The sequence below is a fragment of the Herpailurus yagouaroundi genome, unplaced genomic scaffold, assembly GCF_014898765.1.
Source record: "Herpailurus yagouaroundi ecotype Mexico unplaced genomic scaffold, PumYag 159, whole genome shotgun sequence".
NCBI classification, from domain to species: Eukaryota; Metazoa; Chordata; class Mammalia; order Carnivora; family Felidae; genus Herpailurus; species Herpailurus yagouaroundi.
Window position 1 is genome coordinate 1275100 of NW_024412400.1, and position 25843 is coordinate 1300942.

General features: G+C 56.2%; 1 protein-coding gene and 1 long non-coding RNA gene across 4 annotated transcripts in view; one reads left to right on the forward strand and one right to left on the reverse strand.

The window, feature by feature from the left end:
- The window catches only part of ANO10 (anoctamin 10), a 214889-nt gene extending 189273 nt beyond the window's left edge, over nt 1–25616 (forward strand). Inside the window, exons 13-14 of one of the 2 annotated variants that reach the window (XR_005791878.1) lie at nt 17556–18524; nt 25149–25616. Coding sequence is in view for 1 of the 2 variants with exons in the window: in XM_040479599.1 (XP_040335533.1) it covers nt 25149–25220 (72 nt within the window). In the remaining variant the exon portion in view is untranslated. The remainder of the gene's footprint in view (nt 1–17555; nt 18525–25148) is intronic. The other variant, XM_040479599.1, reaches the window with a different exon arrangement.
- Nucleotides 18518–25221, reverse strand: LOC121033412 (uncharacterized). Of its 2 annotated transcripts, XR_005791880.1 has the most exons (4): nt 25124–25221; nt 23713–24659; nt 19253–23130; nt 18518–18617 (listed from the first exon to the last, which is right to left on the reverse strand). It is a non-coding gene; the product is annotated as an uncharacterized LOC121033412 (long non-coding RNA). The 2 variants fall into 2 exon arrangements; XR_005791879.1 differs by lacking the exon at nt 25124–25221 and having other exon boundaries at nt 23713–24755.
- Nucleotides 25617–25843: the final 227 nt, after the last annotated feature.

Below are 25843 nucleotides of genomic sequence, written 5' to 3' on the forward strand. Positions count from 1 at the left end.
GTGGTTTACCTACCCGCGTCCTGGAATAGCCAGGAGGGAGCCTGCCTGTTTTCTTAGTACCTAGCTGCTGGTGGCGTACATGAAACAGCGAGCCCGCGCCCCTTGACTGGTGACCCCATACTTGCACGCGTGTTCCCAAAGAAGGTCGTGGCTGCGCCACGGTGCGAGGCAGCAGCATTAACCTTCTGGAGGACCCCTCGAGACAGGCCCTGCCCCTGGGAGTCCGAGAAGTGCCGGGGGGAAAACAGGAGGTTTGGGCTTAGAACACCTGCGGTCATTTGGGCCCTCACCCGGTGCTCTAGAATTTACGAGTCCGAGGCCTGGATTCCATCCAGTCTGTGCTCCAGCGCGGAAAAGCCAGGCAAGCTTGGGCAAGTCTCGTAACCTCTGCCTCGGTGTCGTCATTGCTAAGCTTGAGGTGTCGGAGCAGGCGATGGCCTCTGGGATTGCTGCAGGGCAGCTCTCCCTGCGGAGACTCGGGGTGCACGCCGTGAGGGGGGGCATCCCCCGGGCGGCTCCCGTAGCGTTCAGACGACAGTCCCGTGATCAGTGGCACCATCCTTTAACATGCCTGCATCCCCAAAGATGGGGAGAGAATTTGGAATGTGGGAAGTGGCATGTGGTGTTCACCTCATCTACTTTGTGCTGTAGAGCTAACGAGCTTTAACCTTCTCCAAGGATACAGCACACCTCCGAGAGCCACGAGGGAGACGAAGAAGGCGTTTGCTTGGGGGAGAGACTTCAGCACACCCGGCTTTAGAGTGCATTCTGCCTATTTTGACTGCCGTGAGCTGGGAGCCACGTGATTCATCCTGTGAGACCCTCGGTGTCATAAATAACCAGTGCTCCCTCGGCCACAATGCGGGTGCCAGAGACAGCTGCCCATGTGCTGATAACTTACCAGCATTACGATGTGACTCTTGTTTCAACTTTGCAACGAACAGGGGATGGTGGGTCCTTTCTTGCCTCTGAGATTTCAGCAATAGCTCAGTGTTCAAAGCTCTGCCTGTGAAAATGTGGTCACAATCAGTTTTAACTAAATATGCGCCCCCCCCCCTTGCAAAGTTTTGAAAATGAGTTGAATATGGTGAGTGAAAGCATTTGCAAATATCTCTTTGGATGTTTCCATCGTGTTTCCGAGCAGCGAGGGCTCAGACATGGCGGAGGAGGCCGGACCGGCCCCAGGGGAGCAGGAACCCTAGGCCCCCCTCAGCCAGGCGCAGGTGCTCTCTGGAGGCCCTTCCCGGAGGTTCCAGAAGATGGCACTGAGTGGTTGCCATGGCAGATGGGATCCTCTCTGCTCCCCTGAGAGCCGCGTTTCTGTAAGGGTGAATGTGTTGCTGTTTACTATGTTGTCACGGTAAGGATCTGGAGTTAGCCTGTCCTTATGCTCTGACCCTGCTCTGGGGCGGGGGGGTGATTCTTTGACTTTGCCCTTTTGCACAGCACGCTTTCAAGAGAGGCTAAAATAACTATTCCGCCTTCACTATTGTGACGCCTAGAGGAAATTAGAGCAAACGTGTTTTTCTCTTCAGGCCCAAAGAAGTAGGTAATTACCTTTGACAAAGCAGCTGATGATAATCGAACACTATCAGATGAATTTGTCAGTAATTAGCTAATGAAAAGTACACATTCTAGGTTGAAATTCTAGGTCTTTGGAAAAAAACCTACAGATCAAAAAGCGTGAAGGAGAAATTTGTCAGTTTCTCATAAATAAATGGAAAGCTTTGAATCTTCATAAAGTTACAACACAGAGGGCTCATAGAAGTCACTGGGTCGGAGTGACCGACCGTTCCTGGGCCACACCCTGGGTGGAAGTGGCCATTCTTACACCCCGCTTGGCCTCCTCCCTGTGAACGGTTCTAGGGGTCCACAAGTACAACACCCTGTTGACCCCGGGGTTCTTTTCAGGTAGGATTGCTTGGAATTAAAGTCTAGAATTCACCGAAGGATAGAGCCATCAAAATCCTGAAAAACCAGGATCGGTGTGTCAGAAAAGCCAAGCAACCCGCAGGAATTTGGATCTGCTCAAGATTGAAAGGATAGGCTCGATCAGTGGGCAGGCGAAAATTGTAGCACAGACTTAAAGCGTGTTTTAAATCTTCACTTATTTAAAACCGTAAAATTTTGGAGATCATCTCTGCTTAACTGCTTCATGTGCTCAGTGCACTGAGAATGTAGCATAAGTGATTTCTGCCTTGGGCACCGTGTCGGTTTTCTGTGGCTTCGTAGCAAACAACTGCACACTTAGTGGCCCAGAACGACACATTTAGTAACTCACGGTTTCTGTGAGCACAGCTTAACTGGTTCATCAGAGTTCAACTGGAGAAGGATCTTCAGGCTCTGTGGTCGTGAGCCAGATGCGTCTCCTGTGATAGTGAGTGTCAGGTCCCCATCTTCTTGCCGGCTGTGTGCTGGGGCCACTCTTCAGTCCTGGAGGCCACCCACATTTCCTTCTTGTGTTCCTCTCTGTAGACCTCCGCGGTACGGCAGCCTCCTTCTCCAGTCTCTGACTTCAGGGACAGCCCGCGCCCCTTTTGAAAGGGGTCTCGATTTATTACGGCCAGCGTACTCAGGAGAATCTCTCTTTTGGTTAACTTGAAGTCAGCTTATTCATTACATCCGCAAAATCTCTTCGCCTTCGTCACATAATGCAGCCCATCACAGGAGTGACACCCCATCACCTTTGTCACATTCTGTTGATTAGAGGCAGGTTCCAGCTCCCACTCATACCCCAGGGAAGGTATCCACGTCCAAAGCATGGATACCAGGAGATGGGAATCGCAGGGGGTGAAGCTGAGGGCGCCCCCCACAGGCACCGAAAGGACGAAAGAGAAGAAATCAGTCCCCCGGAGCAGGTTATAAGCCAGTGGTTTGGGAGGCAGAACACGTGTTCGAAGAGGGAGAGGGCGGTGGTTAGCAGTTAAGTTTATAGGTGAGCTGAGTAAGCCTACGTCACAAAGCGTGGCTAAGCTAAGATGTCACCATGCGACTTCCCTTTGCTTGGAACGAGATCAGGGTGTGTGCAGTACTGGGAAAATACTTCTTCACATCTTCTGGGGAGCGGGGCCCTCCCACCCATCAGCACCCCACTCCAGCCCCGTTCGGTGAGAGGCCACATCTGCTCTCCCTCTCCCACATACCTCGAGCAGCCCAGTCCTCTCGGGCTGCCCTCGGCACCTGGCTGCTGCACCCACACAGGCCGGCCTGGCCCCAAGCTCCCCAGGTGCCCAGACGACCTTTCTCTGCTCCCCTGGGCAGAACCACCCCCCTTAGTAAGGCTCCTCTCACTGGGTATTAGACTGAGCACCAGGTGAGCAGGAAGACTAACCTTCGTGGGCTTTTAACTGACATCGGCTGGAAGCTGAGCGTCTTTGTGGTTTTCTCCAAAATTCAGAATATCGTGTGGCACCCCTAAGAGTTCCTAGCAGTGCTCGGGGGTGCCTCCGGGCACAGTTTGAGAACCATGGCTCTTCCCTGTGCGGGATCCCACCCGCACCGAGTACTCGCTGTTTGCGAGGTCCCATGTCCAGGGCAAGGACAGCAAGGGGAGGAGGAAACATGCCGATGGCGGGCTGGAAGCCTGAGCAAGATGGAGAGCTTTGCAGGCCTGCCTAACCCTGGGTTTGTGCCCAACGCGGCAGTTTGCCCCCAGACAAAACGTGCGTCAGCAGTGCTGTGATGTTTCCTGATAAAACTCCCTTCTGATTTGTCTGGAGCAGGGCTCACGTCCTCACTAGACTGCGGATGGGCTACTGGGGTCTTGTGTCACTGGCTGATTTGCTTTCTGTTCGAGGTTATCAGTTGTCCAGTTATCCTCAGCGAGGACCCCCAGGTGTGTTTTTAGACGAGCTCGAAGAGAAGATACATGACTGTGTGTCCGTCCTCAACACCCCTCCTTGGGCTGGCTGACAGTCCCCCGTGGAGCTGGTGGGGCACCGGGCAGCTGTGGGATGGAGGGCACAGGTGGAGGGTGAGTCCTTGCTACAGGAGCACAGGAGTCAGAACCCCAGCACGCCAGGAGCCCATTTACCCAGGAGCCTGTGCGGCCGGCTGTCACTGGCATGAAGTTTTTTGTGTTTTTTTAAAAAATTTTTAATGTTAATTTATTTTTGAGAGAGAGGGAGACAGAGTGCCAGTGGGGGAGGGGCAGAGAGAGAGGGAGACACAGAATGGGAAGCAGGCTCCAGGCTCCGAGCTGTCAGCACAGAGCCCGACGCGGGGCTCGAACTCACGAACCATGAGATCATGACCTGAGCCGAAGTCGGATGCCCAACCGACTGAGCCACCCGGGTGCCCCTCGCGTGAAGTTTTAACACACGGAAAGCAGTCCTATGCATCATGTAGGTGTAACACATTGGGGGAGGAGAGCCACGTGGGAGTGGGGAGTACCAACCCCAGAGGAGTAGTCCTCTGCGTGGGGGGAGGGTAGAAGATGAAGGGCTTGCAAGGCGGAATCCGTTGTGTTGGCCGTGTCCCTGTCTTCAAGAAGCTTGGGGGGGGGGGGGGGGGAGCCAGGGCGGGGGTGGTTCTGTCATTCTTCCCAACTCCATGTGTTTGTGAAATATTTTATGATTTTGAATAGGAAATCTTCCTAGGAATAGGAGTACTTCCTATGAGGAATAGGAAATAGGAATACTTCCTAGATTGACGAGAATTAAATTTTTGGTTTGTGTCCATTTGCTTTAAGGAAAACCAGTAAATAAGCAGATGTGCCGGGGAGGGCGGGGGTGGGGGGTCGTCTGTTGTTTCCCAAGTTTTGCAGCCACTGACTGAGCTGAGGGAAAAGCCTACTGGGGGATATATTCCAGGCTCCATGTGCCCAAACCAGCTGTGTGCACAGCCTCTGCTGTCCCCTGGGGCGCGGGGACCCCGTCTCAGAGTCCGTGCCCCAGGCTGGCTCTTACTCCGGAGTCAGCACCAGCCAAACCCGCAGCTGAAAATGTGGCGACCTGGTCCTTCAGAGAACGACACGGGAAGGTGGGGAAATCCAGGGGTGTGTTTGCGTCGGTATCTTTTATGCTAGTACTGAACAGTTTTTACATTTACAGAAGGACCTCCATTCTGTAATTAGAGCAAAAAGAAGCCACCGGTCATGGACAGTTGTTCCGATTTCCATCCATTGATTTTTCCAACCTGAGGATAGTCTGGGATTTTTTGTAACGCTCCACCTAGCCTGAAACAAACTGAACCGTGAAACTACTGGTCTGTGAAATGATTGGACAGATTAAAAATGTGTGTAAACAGCCAGATCAAAGTTAACGAGAGAGTCTAACAGCGTAAGCAGAGGCCCCGTAACAAAAGGAACAAGTCTTGAAGTCTGTTTGTGCCCCCTTTTTAAGATGGAATGTCATCACCCAGAGTGATTTCATAACAAGATGTGAAATGTTGAAGGTTTTTTATTTTGTTCTTTAGGCTGAAACTATGTTCTCCTTTAGGTCAGGAATGGATTGCGTGATGGAGAGTGCTGGCTCCTTTGTAAATGCTTTGGGGCCTGTCTTAGGCTAATTACTCTGGAAGCCGAAACGAATGGTCTGTGGGACCAAGGTTGTTGATACTTTAGGACCAAAAAACGAAAAAAACCTCCCAACATAGTTTTTAAAACCTAGCGCTCCTAATTACTAACTAGATAGTAGAAATACATACATACATACTTTTCTTCAAAAAAAAAAAAAAAACCAAACCAGAGGCAGACTCCAGTCCATGGTGAAAGACGATTAAGGAAAACAGAAAAAGGTCTTGTCGTGACGGACTGTGGCCTGATTCTTGGCCACGTACGTGCTACTGACCCTGTGGTTTCTAGCATCCCTGCGCTTTGCCTGGCCGTGCCGGCCACCGCTGCCACCCCCTACACAGAGCCACGGTCTTCTGTGGCCAGGAGAGCTTTTTGAAGACGTGAGGAATGAGATCACAGCCAGCCAGCCAACTCTCTGTATGTGGTATCCCTGGCGATCTCTCCACCTCCGCTTTCTGTATCTGGGGAGGACCGGTGAACGTTCGGTGGGGAAGTGAGTCCACACACCCCTAAGGTTTATTACGGTCTAATCAGACTTCCCATTTACTTCTGCCTCCTCCGGAAACCATATTTACACAAAAGGAAAAACACAAGAAAATCATAAATCCAAAAGGTTGGTGTATGCAAACACAGAGCCTCCACTGGCCATCCAGAGGGAGGACGGTGTGAAGGCGGATGAGACACGGGGAGAGGAAGCCCCTGGAAAGTGCCCCTTCTTGTCACCCAGTCTTAGGTGGAGTGGATCACCAAAGATCACCTAGTCCTTCTTTCTGTGAAGATCCTACCTCAGAGCCTCAGATATTTGAAGAAAACCAACAGTATGAGAAAGACACCAGGATGTGCTGATTTTTGACAAAGACCCAGATGTGGTGCAGTAGAGAAAGGATAGTCTTTTCAACAAATGGTGTGGAAACAGTTGGGTATCCAGAGGCCAGAAAAACAGAAGTGAACTTGGACCCATGCTACGTACCAAAATGGCTCGTAGACCTAAACAGAAAACCTAAAAGTATAAATCTTCTAGAAGAAAGGAAGGGATAAAATCTTTGTGCCTTGCATTAGGCAAAGATTTCTTAGATACAGCCCCGTAAGCGCAATCCATAAAAGAACAAATCGATAAATGGCACGTCATCAAAACTGAAAGCATGCTTTTCAGAATCTGCCGTTTCTATAAGGAGAAAGCCAAGCGAGAAGCAGGAGAATCTGCAGAAGACTGTCGGGGGGGGGGGGGGCCTCTCAGACAGAGGCTTTTACTCTCCGTGGGGTGGAAGCGTGCTTCATCAGACAGGTCGGCCTTCCAGCGTCCTCCCCACAGCCGCTGCCCCTTTCCCTACCGGACGGGAGCAGAGGCGGGGCGGCGAACGAGTCCGGCAAAACCGTAGTGTGCTGAAATTCAAAACCTGTTTTCACATCACGGAATCTACTCCTGAAGCCTGTTTACACTCTATGATAGTTAACTAGTTAAATAGTTACGCTGCTTACACTATACGTTAGCTAACGTGACAATAAATTATTGAAAATAAATAAATAATGAAAACCGTTCTCAAGAAAAGCCACAGAGGAGCTCACCGTTGACCCATGAACGACATGGGGGTTAGAGTCACTGACCTTCCCCCCCCCTCCACGCAGTTGAAATTTGCATGTAACTTTTGACCCCCAAGACACTTAACTACTAATAGCCTGCTGTTTGACTGGAAGCCTTACCAATAACATACATAGTCGATTAATACATATTTTGCATATTAATAGGTATTATATACTGTATTCTTATAATGAAGGCGGCTAGAGAAAAGAAAGCGTTATTAAGAAAACCGTAAGGAAAAGACATCTGCTGTACTGTATCTGTTGGGAAAAAAAATCCGTGGGTAAGTGGGCCAGCGTGCTTCAAACCTGCGTTGTTCAAGGGTCAACGGCACCTTCCTCGGCATTTTCCTCTGGAAAATACGGAATTTGAGGGAATCGGGGAGGACGGTGGCTTGGAGCCACGCAGCCCTGTGTTTCTATGCCGAGACCTGGGCTCGTTGGCTGTGGGCGTGGGGCCTCACTTTGCGCAGATCGGTCACCGCGAGTGCGACGTGGGAAGTTCCGTGAGGACCAGGGACAGGGCGGCCAGGTGCCCCGCAGGCAGGCGTCGCCCCTCTCCCAGGGGTGCGGCGTGATGGTCGGGCCTCCTGCCGGCTTTGCCCGCACGAGCACGGCTCCTCCAGGTGTAAAAACTGCATGCAAGTGTAAGGGTTATTGTTTTTTTAATTGTTTCCTCTAAAAGCTGATCTTTCTGCTAGAAGAAGTCTAGGCTCTAACATTTTAGAGGGGACTAAACAGTCCTGTGCGGGACGGAAAAAGTCCAGGAAGGGAGCCAGGCGAACAGGTCAAGAGGGGAGGGTGGAAGGATTTGACACACGGGAAAAAGAACAGGTGAGGAGTTTACGCCGGGAGGTTTTCCCGCGGAGGGCAGGTCCGGACTTTTCCAGGAGGAGCTGCATGCCAGGCCCCGGGGCAAGAAGACAGAATGGCAGCTCGGAGGAAGCCCGCTGCGGGCCACACGCGGCCACGGGGCCCGCAGGTGGGCCCGGAGGACGCAAACGCGAGGCCCGCGCTGCCGGGCAAGGGTGCTGGCACTTTGGCACGTATGTGGAAGCTGATCTGCCCGCACGTGTCCCCGCTGCCCGTCCCCCTCAACTTGCCCCACCTCTCCTGAGAACGAAGTGTGAGTGTGCACACCTTTTCCCTCCCCGGGAGTGTCCCTCCTCCGCCGGCTCGGTCCCTAGGCTTGTGTGCGGCGTAGCGTCGTGGGGACCGGAGGCAGACAGCAGGCCCGACTGCCTTCCGAGGAAAGGGCAGATGAGGGGGCAGGAGCTCTGGGACTGGAGGAGGGGGCAGGGGGCAGCCCCTGGGAGGGCTTTTCCGAGGAGACGCCGAGGAAGGAGCCACGCCCGAGGGCCCCCGGGAGCTCGGCTCCCGGGCCGCTTCCTCCCCCCCGATGCCGGAGAGTCTGAGGAGAGGGAGACGAGGTGTCGGTTCACGCTGGAGGTCAAGACTTGTGACTGAAAGGAAAGGCAGACAGCTGGCTGCATGGAATGGAATGGCCGCCTCATTGGGGTTTCTAGACGAGGCCTCAAACGTCAGAGTAGAGCAAGCAGCACCTCAGAATTCATGAGAAGAAGGGACTCGTTGGAAAATCGGCCCGTGTGACCGAGAGAACTTGGTAATTTAGGGGAGAAAACATGCCCAGACAGGGCCTTCAGTCTACGTAGACTCCCAAACCGCAGATCCCTAACCGTCGGGGAAACCGAGAAAGCACCTGGCGTTGCCGACATCCGGAGGGAAAGATGGGCTCCTGGCACAGGGAGGGAAGGCGCCAGGTAGCAGTCGGAGGGAGCGTGCCGTGTTATGACAGGTTCACATTGGCAGTCAGCTGTGAGAACGGAGGATGCGTGAAATGAAACCAGCGGTAAAGGCGGCGGAAGGGCCATGGAAGGTGCTAGAGGAAGGCATTCCAAAGGGTCATGACAGGTTCGGTGATGAAGGCCAGAAAGGAGAGGTGAAAACGTCATCAGGACAAACTGAAAGGCTTGCATTTTATTTAAAAAAAAAAAAAAAGTGACCAAACAACACGTGAAAAAGCAGGGCTGCCTCCTGGGCTGCAAGTTCCCGTGAGCTAGAGGCTCAGCGGCCTAAGAAGCTGATGCAACCAGAGGCTGCAGGCGTGGTGTCCGGGACAAAGGGGCGTGACCCTGAGGCCCCCTCTCCGGCCCAGTCTCCTTCTCTGGACTTTTCTGCCACTTAATCCCGCGGTGTCACCTCCTCGCTGCTCAGAGCCCCCTCTCGGCGACTGCTCAGCAGACACCCTCCCCTCCCCGATGACTCTTGGCCAAGCGCGTGCTTCTCCGGCCTGCCCTGGCCCCAAGTCCTGGGGGACCACTACGGCCCCGTTTTTCCCCCCCCCACGGACTCCTAGCACTCACCAGGCCTCAGCCCTGCTCGGCTCGCTGCCGGACCCAGACTCGACTCGGGGGGCTCGGGGGATCCCCGGCGTCCGCGCGGCGCCCGGCACGGCTGGTGGGCACCTGGGACTCTTCGCCGGGCTAGTCGTGAATAAGTGAGAGCTGCAGCCGCATCGTGCCATGCTGGGAGTGGTGTCTGAGGCGCGAGGGCGCCTGTGAGGGCAGGCTGGGGGGGAGGGGGAGGGAAGGCAGGTGGGCCCGTGGCGAGACCGTTGCACCAGCTCCACGAGGGGCCCTGTGACCGTGACGAAGACGTAGAGGGCAGGCACAGCAGGAATGTTCAGGAGACAAAGCCAACCACGCCTGGCCTTCTGAGGCTCCTGAGCCGCGAGCTGCGCAGCTCACGCTAAGCCGGCAGACCACCCGGCTTCGGGAGAGGATCTCAGATTGAGTTTTGTCACTTTGGCGGCATCCAAGGGGAGAGGTCAGCCGGGCGTTGGTGTTGTGAGCCTTGTGTGAGTTGGGAAGGAAATCTGAGCTGGGCGCAGGGATGTGTGTGCCCCCTGCGTGCAGGCGGTGACCAGCCGGGTATGCGCAGTCCCTCCCAGGGAGAGCCCCGCCCACGGTAGCCTGTGGCCATTTACGTTTAAGTTGGTCAAATTAAATCAGACCAAAAATTCAGCTCCTCAGTTGCACTGACCACATTTTAAGTGCTAAGAAAACATTCCTGGCATCACAGAATGTTCTGGCGGGGGTGCTGGTGCAAAGTGAGCAGAGGGCCTGGAGTTGACCCTTGGGGATTGCTTCCAGAAGAGGCTGGGTATGGGGCCGGGGGAGGTGGGAGGGCTGGAGGGCCAGGTGAGGTGCCACGTCACAGTCACGGGCAGCGGCGCGGAGGGAGGTAGTGGCAGGGTATCCGGGGCAGCCGTGAACGCACCAGATGAAGCCCAGAGAACGCCCTTGGGTCCGGCAACATGGCAGCCAGGTGACCTCAGAGGGATCTTTTTCAGTGGGTTCACGGGCCGGGAGCCATGGAGGGGTGGCTGGGGAGCCAGAATGAGAAAACAGCTGAGAGAGACCATTCTGTGAGCAGGTTCAGCTGGGAGAGTGAGAAGGAAACTGGATGTCCACAGAAGGGAGAGTGGGGTAGGCGGTGGAAGGGAGGATTCTGTTTGCTTGTTCAATGAGAGAGAGTAGGATGTTTAATAGCCTAAAGAAAATCCCAAGAATTTATCCCCCAGATACACTCAAAGGTCATAGGGACACCCTGGTTTAGGGGACTAGTTCAATGAATTGTCCCATCCATACAAATCCTGCAGGCACCCAAAGGAAAAAGGACTTCCTGCAATTCCTGATACAAAACTCTCTCCAAGATTTATTTTGCAACATGCAGAAGAGCATATTATGCTACCCTTATATGAAAAACAAGAAAGATATCTAGAGGTACCCTATGTTGATAATGGGGGGGGGGGGCCGGGCCGGGTCAACGAAACAAAACTTCCGAAGGAATGATCACGAAATTGGTCATGTAACAAGAAATCGCCTCCAGATGAGGGGCTGGGGAACAAAAGCAGGAATGAATCTTTCGTCACAATATTTTTATAGTGCTTGATTCCTTTAAACTATGCACATGTATTTTAAAAATAAAAACCTTTTTAAAAGCCACTAGAAGAATTTGGCTGAGAGAGAGGTTAAATAATCAGGAGAAGTATTCCACCTCCCGCCTCTGCGGCCAGGACCCCTCCACCTTTTATTACTCCACTCAGCTCTCCGTGGAATCCGGCGTACTTCAAAGTCACGAGTTTTCTGATACTCCACGCTAGCCATCCTGTCTTTTCTATCGCCGGACAACAGATTATCCCCAAACAGTGAACAGTGGCTCTCTCCCACTTTCTGTGAATCTGCGCGTGGCTCACCGGGGTGCCTCTGATGTCGGGCAGCGCTGCAGGCCCCCCAGAGCTGGACGGGCTCACACGCACACCTGCCGGGAGCTTCAGGGCCCGGATGTGGGTTCCCCGCCACGTGGGCCTCTCCACGGGACCACTCACAGAGCCCGTGCAAGAGAAGGAGCACCTGAGACGGAAGCCACAGCCTCTTTGTAACCTAACTTCAGAAGTGACATCCCCCCGCCTTCGCTGTGTTCGCTTGTTGAGAAGTGAGCCACTAGGTCCGGCCTACATCTAGGAGGGAGGGTTCCACAAAGGACTCGTACCAGGGGCAGGGGCCAGTGGGGGCCAGTTAGAGGCTGCCCAGCACACATCCCGAAACAGCCCAGGAGAGTGCTGCTTTTTATGTGATGTTCTCTTCCAGTTCATCAAAATACTCACAGATTCATCCCTGTAAGCTCTTACCGTGACCTTTGGCCTTAGAATAACCTGTTGCTGTTTTACCACTCTGCAGGAATACTTCGTGTCAGATACTTCCTGAATCCTATCCGTTTGATAAAATTTGGGGAAAGTTTGATAAAATAGGAAGGTGGCCGTCCTATTCAAAATCACTTAGGGAACAGAACATTCTCCTGTATCGTACAAGAGAAAGGCCTCGATTTTAGGAAATATCCACTGATGTTGTCTGCAGCTCACTCTCAAATGGTTCAGGAAAAAAACAGAGCGAGTAAGGAAGCAAACAGGGCAAAAAGAAGGCAGCTGGCAGATCCGAGTAAGAGTATTTCTGAATCCCTAGTACTATGCGCGCGAGCTTTCTGTAAGTTTGAAGTATGACAATTAAAAGCTCGGAAATAAAATTCTCAGACGCGTCCCAGACCTGCTAAATGAGAATCGCAAGCGGGACCTGGGAAACTCGCTTTACGAAAGATCCTCAGAGGCATCCTGGTTGCCGATCAGCGAGGTGTGGGATGCCCTTGGAGCGTTGCCGCACCACCGCCCTCGGCTCTCCTCCAGCCGTGGAATCGGCCCCTCGGAGGGAACGGGGCGTGGTGGCAGATGGGGGTCGAATTGTGCGGCCCAGGAAGATGTGCTTGTGGTCCCCGCAAGGGGCAGAAGCAGCGGGTCGCAGCGCAGGGCTGTGCCGAGGGCCTCCCCACCCTGCCTCTTTGGGCGCCTCCCAGTCCCCGGCCACACGCCTCCGAGCCCTGGGCCACCCCGGTGACCAGCGCCGGCCTCGGGAGCCCACCGTGTCTCGGGGAGGCCAGCAGGCAGAGGCATCGTACCGGCTCTCGCGTCACTGTCCCCCTGCTTGCGGGCGCGTGTGGCACATGCCCGTCCTGCCTGCGGCGGGCTGGGGGGTGCTCCCCGGAAGTGTGCCTGGTGCTCCGGGCTCCCGACGGCGGTGGGCGTTCACGGGCTTATGGGAGGCTGGGGGACCAGAGACTGCTGCCGGGCCAGAGAGCACGGCCACCTCAGAGCTCCCCGCACAGCAGCCTGCGGAAGGACAGGAGAACGGGGTGAGGCGGGGGCCAGGGAGCAGCGGGAAAGGAGGCCGGAGGTGGGCTCGAGGTCCAGGCCGGGCCTGTCTGCCTGGGAGCCAGGAACCCTGGAGTCTTGGGCACCGTCCCGGGGGCTGCAGGTGCCTTGCATCACTGGGGCGGTCAGCTGGCGGGGTCGCCGGGACTGGGGCGAACAGGAGAACCGTGGGTCGAGCCCCTGCGTCCACGCTCCATTCTTGGCGGGGGGCTCTGTTTGGAAATAGCCGCCTTCTCACGGGGTCGAGGCCCCTCGGCCCTGACTCACCCGCCGTTTTGTTGTGTTCCGTTTCCGCCCCGTGCGTGGTTTCCTCTCGCGGTCAGCCTCCGCTTCCTCCCGGCCCAGGACGCCTGGCTGCTGCAAGCCCGGGGCCTGACTGGCTCTTCTGGCCACGGAAGTCTTCACGCTGACGCCAGTTCCTTCTTGGCAGTGAGGGCGGCGGGGCGCTGTGCGCGCGCTCCTGCTGTTCGCCCTCTCGGGGGCTTCGCTCTTCTCCTCCGGTGGCTTTCGTGCCCTGCAAGTCAGGCATCAGAGGAAGCGCATTTCTCCACGTGCTTTGCCACGCGCGTGCCCGGAACGCTCGGTTCCGAGGGCAGAAAACACACGGCGTCTACCCACAGCCCGGTACCGCTCTATGATTATAGACCTGGTCAGGCTGGTCTCTTTGGCTCGTCCCAGACAACTTGCAGAGACGCTGATTTGCTTCCCCCCCCCCCCCCCCCGAGACGCACGTGAATCAGCTGTGACTCAGCTGCAGACTTTGCTGGGTGACGCAGAATCACTTCACCAAAACCTGGCCGCGTGCTCTGCAAACGTTTGCCCTGCGTCCTCTTAACAAAATGACCAGGTCGTTAGGGGCGAGAGGCGAAAGTCCTCTGTGTTTCGTTACTTTTACCAGGGGTCCCCTGTCAGCAGACACCTTCTTTCTCACGCGGTCTGCTGTTCTTGGCTTCGCGCAGGGAAACAGCAGCAATGGTGGAGGAGGAACTAAATATCTGAAGGCACGTTTTACTCACCACCTATCAGGTGGATCGGCTCGTGTTCCTAAACAGCAAAGCGAGGAGGCAGAGTTCTGACACTCTGGGTACGCGACTTGGGTAGAAAGCTAGGCCTTGTGGCTCAAGCAGGATTGTGTGGCCGACAGCTTATCCCACACTGGGACCGTGAGCTCGTCTGAAGGCCACACCAAGGACAGCACCGGTCACCCAGGCTAGACCCCCATTTCCCTGGAACTTTCCAGATTCTGAAAAGTGTGATGGAAACAGAAGGAAGCCATTGTTGCTCTCGCAGCGTGAAATACGGCCACGTTTTGAGACCCAGAGGCAGCGAGTAGAACCACACGGAGTTGGAGTCAAGTCCGAGGTACTAGCTTCTTTCCTGCGGTAGTGTTGGGAGCTTCTTGAAGCTCCTTCTCCCTCCGCTTGTGTGGTCTTCTGCATGTGGTACGTGCCTGTAACTGCAACATTTTTGTCCTAGCTTTTCCTCCTTCTGAATTGGCAAACAATTCTTTTCTTTGTTTTTTTTTTTGTTTTGTTTTGTTTTGGTTTTTGGTTTTTTTGCCAAATTACCTGAATTTGGTAATGCTGACCTCACTCAAAGAGCCAAGACTGTCTTCTAAGTTCCTTTGTGCCTTCAGGTCCTAACAATCAGTCCTTAGAACAATTGTACTTCTGTTACGTGGCATTACATATAGAATAATAAAGTAGCTATTGTATATTTCTGTTATTTTGGAGGGAACCCCAAAGAGCCTTTGGAACATGGTCGGAACAGGGATAAGCCCGTGCTCGTGCACCTGCCGCCTCTCAGAGCCTCACCTGATAGTACTCCTCTGAACGTGGCATCCCAGGAGCACCGCTCTTGAAGGCCAAGGCCCGGAGGGCGGGATGCACTGAGTGGCTAATCCAGGACTGGTTCCATAGTTCATTTCAGCAAGACGCCGTAATCGCTGCAGTTTGGGAAACCCCACCTCGGTTCACGTAACCCCAACACGCACCGGGCCGTATCTCCCCGGACACTTGGGAGAAACGCGATGTGGCCTGATTAGACCGCGTGAGGGGTGTCGGCCGTGAACGCCCTGTGTTCCGATCACACGAGGGTCTTGGGTTTCTTTGCTCTCAAAGACACGTGTTTGCAAAGAAGTCCTTTCTTACTCACAAAAGTGATGAGTTTCATGCCTATCTAATATTTTTAACCAGTGAAAATAAAAAATAGACATGAGTTTTCAAAACCCCATCCGGCTTGCTATTCTAACTCCACCTGTTACAAAGTCTGACCTGGACCCGTCCGCCGGCAGGAAGGTTAATGGGAAGATGGTCCCTTGGACGGCGGTGCCATGGAGGGGTGTCAGTGGCCTGTTGCCACTCCAGTCCCAGATTTCAGGAAACACCGACAGCCTAAACGTGCCCAAGAGCCTGTGACGTTCCTGTCCCCCTGTACTGGGCCGTCACCGTTGGTTACGGTCGCTGCCACTCACCCACGAGGGGATGTAGGTGACGGGAAGGAAAGCGAAACAAAAGATGTAGGAGAAAAGCAGTAGTTTTTCTACTTAACGAGGCTTGTAGACGGGCGCGAGTAGGCAGCAGCTGCTCGGAGGGAAAGGGACGTCGAGCGAGTGAAGGCTAGAGCCCGTCTTGCACTTACAGTGCTTTTCCTAGAGAAGAAGATCAAGGAAGGTCAGGTAGATCGTGCCGGGTCGCAGCTTTGCCCGGGTTCTTCAGAAGGGACACCGATGGTGGCTGTCCTGGTTCACAGCACGGGCACCCGGGGCAGCCGTGCTCGCCTGCCGGGGATGGGACCCTGCCCCCGGGTGAAGAGGACACACCTATCTCTCAGGCAGTGGAGACGATGTAGAGCTGTAAACATCGCAGTCAGTGTTCTAACTGTTGGTTTGGTTTTATGTGGTTTTAGTCGTAATATCGCGAAATACCAGATTGACAGAGGATAGAGAGGTCTGTGTTTATCAAAGAGCCATATGGTGTTTAGATGGGGGACGACAACCTCATGGTCCTGGGGAGATCCTGAAGATGGTGGGGGGCACTTGGGCCTTCTCCGTGGCGTGCACCTGGCCGGAGTTTCACAAGCATCTTTCTAGTCTTCGGTGGTGGGCGAGGCGCGTCTGAAGGCCGGGACCGGTGTGCAGCGGGCCGGAGCCCTTCCCTGGCTGCGCACCCCCAGACCCCACGGCGGGCGCACAGAAAGGGGTGTGGGCGCCTCTCGGGACAGAGACACAGCTCACCCTGTGCCGCCACCCCCACTCATCCCGCTGCCTCTGTCCTCGTAGTGACGGCGTGGCTTTCTCAGATTAAAGGTTATTCCCCCTTAATACTTAAGAAAAAGGTTTATTTTCAGCTTTAAAAAAACACGTCTCTGGTTGAAACCCTGATGTGGGCCGTAGACTGTCGCCCGCATTTAATTCGTGGAATGTTTACCTCAGCCCCTCATTTTCTAAACTGTCTGGCTTTCTGCTCATGCCGCAGTGAAATCCTGCCCCTCCTACTCCTTGACCCAGGACCCCTGTGGGAGGCTGGGCCCTGGGTTCCCGCCAGCGACCGCCACATCACCTGCTCACCCCACACTCGGAGTCCTCTTAGAGACCTTTGATCTGTGTGGTTAGTCAGTGGTGTTCATTTCTATTCTCTGGGCTCTTAATTAAGCCTTTGCGCGGCACCTCGACCCAACCAAATTGTTGCCGTTTCAGCTGCTGGGTCTCTAACTGCCACCGAGCCATGGCTTTTACTGAAGGAGCAGCCACTGGTGCTTTCTGCCCTTCATCCCTCTGTGACTGCCCTCTGGCCTGTCCAGTGCTCCACTCGCAGCCCGAACCCTGAGCCCTGGGATGTCCCTACCCAGCGACCTAGGACCTGTGGATAAAGAGGAGAGTTGACCGGATCACCCTGGGCCCTGGCTGGTTGCAAGCCCTCCGGGTCTCATCTCCTAAGGGACCCTAGTGACCTGCGTGTAAGCTTCTGTGGTGGGAGAAGGACGCTGCGTCCCTCGCTGGCTCCCAGGGCTTCCAGACAGAAAAGGGAGTCACGTCCTGAAGGCCCCCAGCACCTCCTCCCTGCAGTCAGATCAAGAGGGGGCCGCTTCCTGAGGAGGTGATGCTGTGAAAGGCTCGTCCAGGAAGGGCCTCCTCATCTGGGCCATCTGAAGAGCTGGGTCAGTGTCTTGAAGAGTAACACCACCGGTGTGTCAGTATCATGGGCTGATGAAGGGCAGTTAGATTGTCCACCTCCATGTCTTCTGATAAACAGCCCGGTACCATATTGCAGCAGACGTAGCGGATGGAAGGTTCCCTTCTGCATCTTACTCTGCAACGTAACATCGCACCTAGAGATCTAGTCATTTCAGCGAAAGAGGCCATTGGGAAAGTAACTCAGTTTTTTAAAAGAAACTTAGTCATTTGTCCTCTGATTCGGGGCAAACCAATCACCAGACTCTTTTTACGTGCTTATTTGCCAAAACACAAAATGCTTTCTCCCCCTTTCTCATGCAGAATTGGCGGCCCCTTCATCTGACTCATGTGACTTCCCAAGGACACCCGTTCTGTGTCCTCCTCACCCTCGCTGTTGTCACCCTCCTTCTTATGTGGTCATGATGCTCACAGGGCATGGCCGTTTCAGAAGTACTGATTGTTTCACCCGTATATTTATCTTATTTCCTTACGATTACTCGTAGCTTGCTTTTGATCTCGGGGACTCTGGCTCTTTTCGTCTATGATGGCACTTCTGTTCCACGTCATCCGTCTGCATTCTGACCTGATCCCCGTGGCAGGATGCTGCGCCATCCCCCTTCGTGGATGTCCCCGGGCACTCCAGGACCCGACGCTCTTACTCTCCATGCTGGGATCTGCGTGTTTCCAAAATGCATCCATTCAGTTCGGCTGCCTTTGAAGCAACACCTGTTACCGGTTTTCTCTCCTCCCGTGACGAAGAAGACATCACTTATTTGAACCTTGGTTGTTCCTGAATAACTGTATTCAGGACTATATCTGTACTCCCCTTTCTGTGTTTAGTGAGCTGCACTTTGGTACCAGACCTGGGTCCTGACTCTTTCCGTGTTGTTCGTTGGAGGGGCTCTCCTTAGTGGCCGGCTCACCACGAGCCTTTGGGCACTTGTGATTTTGCCAATTAACGTTCCAAAGCATTTCCCAGATTTTCTGGTTCTTGTGCCCTTCAGAGGCCTTTCTTTTGAACGAAGAAGAAGAATGCCAAGGATTTCTGCTTCTTAAAAAAAAAATTAACTCTCAAACTTCCTTCCTGAAGTCGTAAGCAACTTCTTACTGTCATGCGTAAAATCATGCTCACAAGTCAGGATGGAGGTGGACGCGGTGGGTTCCAGGGCCGGACTCCCTTGGTTTAGAGGTTTAGCAGAAGCAGAAACTCTGAGCCAGGTGGGATGGCACAAAATTTAGGCCTCGCCAAGGATCAGAAAAGTCGCAGCAAACCCTCTTGAGATGGAAGTGTGATCCAGCTGAATGTGCGTCTCGGAGCACCGGTGGCCGCAGCGGGAAGCTAGGTGGCGTTAAATAGCACAAAACCAGAGCAGTGTCGGCATGCTGGGCGCAGGCCTCCCGTGAGCTGTGTGACCTCAGCAGGCTTCTCAGCCTCCCTGTGCCTCCGTTCCACCTTTGAAAGGATGATGACGGTATGTTTCTCGTAGGGTGGTCATGGGGAGCAAATGAGTTAATACGGAGTTGAGAACAGCGTCTGGGATGTGTTGTGATGTGACTGTTGGTCACTGAGTTGCACAAAAATAATAGAATGTAACAGACATTGAAAGTTGTATCAATAAAGCAGGAGGGGGAATGAGGTTTTGATGTAGAAGCAGAATTAGAAATGCAGGAAACGGGCAGGTGGAGAGGCAAGTAGCCGAGACTTCCGTGGAGCTGCTACAGAGAACACGCGTGAAGCACAGGGCTGGTGTGGACGCACCTGCCCGTGCCCCGCAGCCCGTGGGAACCTAGGGAGCTGGAGCGTGCCCATCGCAGGCAGAACGCCCGGGTGCTGGCGAAGGTCTGCGGCATCAATCGCTTAGTGATGGCACCCACGTTTTGCATGGATGCAAAGGATTGCACTTAGAAGCCGGTAACGCAGAGACGACACCAGAAGCCACCGATGGAATGTGGGAGGACAGAGGCCATGAGCAGCCCTGACGAGGCCTTTCTGCACCCAGTAACCCTTCCCAAACCCAGCAAGGTGGGCCACTCTCTCATCAGTTTTGCTTTGTATTCAGCACCTTTTAGCCACTCGTAGAACTTCATCCCATCGACAGATACATCACCTTAGCAGCCCAGGCTTCAGAGATGGCCGCGGCGGATCGAACACACTTGGCCCCCTCTTCCAGAAGAGGGAAGCGTGAGAGTAAGTGCATACCTGGGGATGGCAGGGAAGCAAAGCCTCTGGCTTCTGTAGGCCCCTCGCTCTGCACAGAAAGTCATTTACACTCTCAGGATATCTGTGGGGTTCTCCTTCCAGGAGCCTTTAACTTCTGCGTTTGGAAATTCAGCTCTGAAACCCAACTATGCAGAGAAAGCAGGGCCTACACGGTTATTTAAGAAGTAGATTTTTTTTTTTAGTGTTTTTAAGTGAAACGGACTCTACCCTCCCCAGGGTCAGCTCGGCAGTTAACGGACTTGTGGCCCCCAGCGCCTCACCCGATGGTGGAGCTGGGCCTGGCCACCAGGTCTCGGAGCTTCTTTGGAGCTGGGTTTTGATCTTGGAGGAATCTTAGTTTCCAGCTGGGGTCAAGCTGGTGATTCGGCAACCTTCCTGGCGGCCCTTGAGTTTCCTCCTCCAGCCACTTCCCCGGCTGTCATCGCGGGCCACCCGAGCCAGAGCCAGAACCACAGCTGGCTCTGGGGGAACCAAGATTCCTGTCCGCGCTGAGGCCCAATCCTACGGGGCCCAGACCCGTACTGCGACCAGGGCAGATAACTAGACCTCCAAAATCCTGGAATTTCAGGCGTAAAGCCCACACGCTCGTGTCTTTTCTGTGATCCCATACGTGTGACCGACACATCTGTGGTCCAGATAGTGATGCTCGCTTCAAGAACGTGAATGTGTCTCACACCCGCGTGTACTGCAGTTTACTTGCCGGCTCATGGTGGTCATGCTGAGTTACGGGCTGAGCCCTCATCGCGCTGGCTGCTGCTTGGGGCTCCAGGCCGTGGTCCCTCTGCCACAGGTATTTGTGGAGAGCTGGCTGCAGCTCCCGCACTGTGTCGTGGGCCCCTGGGGGCAGAGGGCAGTGTCGTATCCTCTCCGGAGCACGCACTAGGTGGATAGAACATTGAAGCAGGAAAACCCTGCACATAAGCGTGGACAAAAGCAGACGGTGCGAGCGGAGTGCAGGAATTACAGTGGAGGGCGACGGCGACAGGCAGCCCCTCTGGGCCGAGTGACCTGCGGTTCAGTCCAGAACCTATGAGAAGGCCCTGTGGTAGCATGTTCTGGTTCCCTGTTTGAGAGCCCGGCTTGGGCTGCTTTTGGACGGCATCGGCGAGTCTGGGAGGCCGGTGCTGGGAGCGGTGGGTGTGCCTGGCAGGTGGGGTCGGCGGGGCCCCACGGCAGACAGAAGACCGGGGAGGGGCACAGAGGCATCCGCCATAAGGGCTCAATGTTTGGTCGGAGCAGCAAGGTGATCGCGGCCCCCGAGAAGGGGTGAAGGAGTAAAGCTGGCCGGGGTGGGGACGCGGCACTCAGAGCGCCGGCCTGTCTGATGCTCGACAGACCTCGCATTTTGTACGTGTTATGAACCAGACCCTCCAGGGGGAGAGGTGCTGTACGCAGGGCCCCCAGGACGGCCTTGGGGGGGCCACTGCCCCTGGGCCCTCCTGCCCCGTACCCACTGCTGCGGGGCTCGTCGGAGCCTGAGGGCAGATCTGGAGCCTTTAATCGTCATATTAGAATGTGTCCAGAACAGTGCTGCTTTGAGGGAAGCTTTCCTCTAGATAGAACAAATGAAAACAGTCTTGGGGCACCCGGCTGGCTGAGTCAGAAGAGCGTGTGACTCTTGATCTCGGGGTTGTGAGTTCGAGGCCCACGTTGGGCGTCGAGATGACCAAAAAATATATAAAGAAAAAAACGGTCTTTGTGGCATGACCCATCCTTCGCTTTCTTTTTCACCTGAACCACCGAAATTGCTTAATTTTGCCCTGACTCTGGCCACATGACCCCAAACAAGCTGCCTGGCCTCAGCGTGGTGGTGGGAGACAAGAGAAGACCTGGGTTGTGCTCGCCAGGGGTGCGGGGGCGCGGCTGTGCGGGAAGGAGGCTTCCAGAAGGCCGTCCTTCCCGCTGGAGGTGGAGGCTTCCTGTCAGTGCTAGAATCCCCGGGGGGGGGGGGGGGGGGGCCCGCCCGCTCCACCAGACTGGGGGTGGCCAGGGGACTGGTGATCCTCATGCCCCGTCGCCAGGCCTGCACCCCCGAGGCCGGCAGGACTGGGGGGAGCAGGTGCTGTGCCTGAACTGAACTGAGCCAGCCCCAGGCCAGCGAAGCCTCCGGTGAACGGGAAGGCAGGAAGGCAGCGGCTCTCTCCGCCCTGCAGCCGGTAGCTGAGATCCGGCTTTTTCCGTGCGCGGCGGTTGCTCCCGAGCGGGAGGGGTAATGGAGTCGTTGCGAGCATATCGCAACCCAGGCGGTAATGGGATCCGTCGGTTGTGACTTCCTGAGCGCTGTGAACGGAGGGATCCCGAAGCTGATCGCGGGTTCGGTCTGTACTACAGGCTGGGCGGGCGAGGGCCCCCCCAGGTCTCAGAAGGCACCTGCCTACGTCTCCTCAGGGCGCAGCGGGCCCGCTTATGCGTCCTTTCTTGCGCGGAGCTGCGCACTGGGACCGCACACTCAGCGACTGTGCTCCCCTTATGATCATCACTAATAACGACGCAAGAAGCCAGCCTGTACTTTTTAAAGAGTTGTTTGGAACATGAGTGTTTTAAGGAGTCACGAATTAGGGAAGATTTCATTCTCTTCGTTCTGATGCTTCTGGTGGGGAGGAAGTCGGCACTATTATCCTGCTTATATTTTCAATAAGGTTTTAATTTAGGAATCCCTAAAGAAGCCAGGTTTTTTTTTTTTTTAAAAAGGAATAATGTTGCCCCCCTACCCCTACCCCCGCCCCAGGCAAAAGAAGCCAGAGGGCTGGGCTGCAGGAGGCAGCCTGGTGCCCAGAGGGAACAGCCGGTTGGGCCCTGCCCTGCGACTCTGCCTGGGCCCACAGCGTGGCCCAGAAGGGACCCACCCGCCTCCACTCCAGCTTGCTTACCCGCGCAAGATGGCAGTCAACACATCAGAGACTCCCAAGGCTGGGGACGTCTCAGGAGAAACTTCAGAGACCTGGGCCCCCCTATAGACCAGTGAGTTAGCATCTCAGGGAGGGACCTATGAATCTGCATTTAAGAGAGTCTCCAGGGTCTTAAGCGGCCACAGGACTGAATGATCATGAAGGTTCTTTCGGATTACAACATCTGTGCTTCTTAGCGTTAATTCTGCCAACACTCATGGTCTCCCCTGGGCGGGGAGGGGGCTCAACCCCCTGGCTCCTCTTTACCAGGAGGGTGGGGTGGGGGTTCTGTTACAAGTTCATAACAGCAGATGGGATCTGGACCCTTCCTTACCTGAGAGAAGTCGTCACAAGGCCTCGTAGCTTCTGACTCTTTCGGGAGGAACAGAAGAGGCCTGCCTGTTTGCAAGGGAAGATTTGGGTGTCGCTCACTGACCTCAAAACCAGTTTAACTCTTCATCTCTGGCAAGCCGGCTGCCACAACTTGTTTCTTCTAAGCTGCTTGAGTGTTTCTTTGGGCTTTAGCCATGGGTTTGGAGTTCTGGTCTTGTCCCCGGCTCAGCGTGTCCAGCGGGGAGGACGGAAGATACAGGGAGACGAGCCAAGCCTGAGCTCCCCTCGTGGCCAGGATGCTCAGCCCTGTGCTGGCAAAGGTCTGGGGAGCACAAGCCTTCCCGCCCACTGTGGGCCCCGTCTCCGGTGGGGTCACAAAGCTCCATGAGGCAGATCGGACCCCACGGGACCCACCACAGAGGGGAAGGGCGGCAGGCGGGCTTGGCCCAGCCCAGCAGATCGAGGGGCCTGGTCCGTCCTCCTTACAGAGATAGGTGCTCCTGGCAAACTGCTCCTGCTGCCTGGGCTGAGGCCTGAGAGGGTGGTGGGGTCGCTGGCCGCCGTTCCTACCTTTGCAGCTCAGTGCGGGTAAACTGTGACCTCCCGGATGCCCCCTGAGCTCGGGAGCCGGCCACCCTGAGCAAGGGGGGGCGGGTGCTTCAGGCAGGGAGGTGGGTTCCGAGTCCCTCCAGTCCCTCCCTGGCCTGCGTGAGGTCCCACCTTGGCCTGAGAGAAGAGTCACTGAAGGCCGGGTCGTTCCGGGGAGAGGGCGCGTCCCACAGAACCCTCGGCCCGGCTGCCCGAGAGCGGGGTGCCCCTCCTGGGAGATCTGCAGACCCCCTGCAGTCCCCCGTGCGGGCAAGGGGCTCCAGGAGGCAGTAGTGAGGGAGCAGCTGGCGCCCTGCAGGGAGCCTCAAAGCCTCCTCTGGATCAAAACCCATTTTGATTTTCCTCCCCACGTGAACGCTGGGGGAGCATGGCTAGAAGACTCTCTGACCAACCAGGGAATAGTCTGTCCCCCTTGTAGTTCTAGTTTAGTTAAATCTATTTAGCCTTTACTTTCTATGGTTACTTGTCAAATCAGGAAATAGATTCATATTCTGTCTCTCATCAAAAGACCTTTAAGAAGGTCTCTTAAGTATTAAATGACATCAGCTGGGAGAGTCCGCCGTGAATCCGGCCTGAAAGGTGCCAGTTTTGCTGTTTGGGGACAGTTACCTCAGCCGTTAGCAGGCGAAGTGGGCTCGACCCTCACGTGGCCTGGCAGTTCTGCTCCTCCCGGTTGGCGAACTAAGTCAAGCTGTCACCATCGCCCCTCAGGCCGAAGGTTGTGCAGACATCGCCACTGTGGGTCCTCCGGCCAGGGTCCGCTCGTGCGCCCGCGTCCTGCTCCGGTCGGCCTGCCGTGTCCCCTGCAGGGAGAGCCCGCTCCCCCGCAGACTGGTCGCCGTGACCCGCCTGCCCCCTTCCCCAGCACGAGCCCTCCCAGAGCCTGCTGCGGACGAGCAAAGGCCCGGCAGTTCCCGGCCCACGGGGAGAGCGGCCGCCCGCAGGCTCCCGTCGCAGTGCCTCCCGTGGAAGACAGGCCGGGCTCAGAGAAGGGAACCTTCTGGGATGAAGTGGGGTCTCCGGAGGCCCGGCAGATCTGAGGGTCCTCACAAGGGGAGATGGGGTTGAAGCGGGAGACGGAGGCTCTTGATAGTCCACGAAAGGGGTTCCTCGCCCTGAAAGCCAGAGGGCACGTGGTGTCCTGGCCAGCCCCGCGTGGGGCCGGGGGGGGGGGGGGCTGGGGGGCTCCCACAGGGGCGGCCAGGTTCCTGGGGCAGCGGCGGACGTTGTGCGCAGAGTTTTGTGTTTCCCGTAAGTAAGTAACGGTTATCGAAAATCAGCGTGTGTGTTTTAGGCCAAATTCCAAAGGAGTTACTCATTTTTTCAGCAAACAAGCAGAGCCACAGTCGTGTTTTCCAGCACCCACGGGACAGGGGGCTGCGAGGGTGGGGCCCCAGGACCTCCTCCCCCACCGCTGCCGCCTCGTCCTCGGGCGCGGGCTCCTTCCGACACTTCCCTCTGAGCCTGGCGGGCTGCGCCTCCGTCTCGGCCTGGCCCTCAGCGAGATTTCATAGGATGCCCCCGGTGGCACGGGATGGCCGGGCGTGGTCCTGTGGCTGCAGGGACAGACGACTGCTAAACATATCCGCTGTTTTGGCCCATCTGCTCGGGGCCAGGGATCTCACGCACGGTGACCCCCACAGCCACCCTGCAACACGTGCACCACGACTCCCATTGCGCAGATACGGAAACAAAGGCCCAGAGGGTCACCCAGTTCGCAGTTGCCCCCGTGTCAGTGCTCCGGGCCCCCTGCCGTGTCCTCTCCCTGCCCCTCTTGTTCTGGGGAATCCGGCAGGGGAGGGGGGCCGGGTTTCCAGCTGCTCCTCATTTCTGGATCCGTAGAATCCCCACCGCGCTGGGTTCCCAGGCACCACATTCCCAGCCAGGCCGCGGGTCGCGTCGGAACGAAAGCCACGACTTCTCGGCTTCTCTGGGTTCTGAGTGCGCTTCGCCGGAGCCCCAGGGGCACCACCGCCACCCGCGCCACCCAGGGGCCACCGCTCGGGCTTGCGTGGCTCACCCAGTGTCCTGTGTTCTCTCAACAGCAAATGAAGCTCATGGCCGAGAACCTGAAGGAGGAATCAAGGGAAGGCCGTGAGGAGGAGGAGGAGGCCTGAGGGCCGCCCTGGCTGCCCTGCGCGAGGGCACGGGGGCACCTGGACCCGGACCCGATGCGTGGCCCATGACGCGGTGCCCGGTGGCAGGCAGCCCCGCCCCCCGGTGTCCTGGTGGGGGACCCGTGGAGCCCCCCCACCAGGCCGCACGCCTGCGGCTGCCCCCCTCCCCACCCCGCACCGCCCCGGGGCCTCACCCCTCGCAGCCAGCCGCTGTCACGCCCGCGGCCTGGGCGGAAGGGGCCGCCTGCCGAACCCCAGTCGAGGGGGGACGTGCGCCGCGAGGCCGTGTCGCCGGCACCCGGACAGCTGCGACCACCCCTTCCCCGGTTCTGTTTCGCGGTGTGTCCCCCTAAACCACAGTAACGGAGCCATTAAAGGCAACGCGCACCTCTCTGACTCCTGCTTAGCGCACGTGGCCTGGGAGCCCCCCCCCTTCCGAAGCCAGCCCCGGGTCACGTCTTGGGGGGGGGGGGGAGCCAGGGGCGGGGTGCCGGCTGCGGGGCTCGGTTGGGGGCGGGGCGCCCGTGCGCCCCCCGGGGGGGGCCCGGCCCGGGCCGGTGGGGGGGGGGGGGGGTAGCTGCCGACGTGCCCAAGGCCCCAGGCGGAGGGAGGGAGGCAGGGAG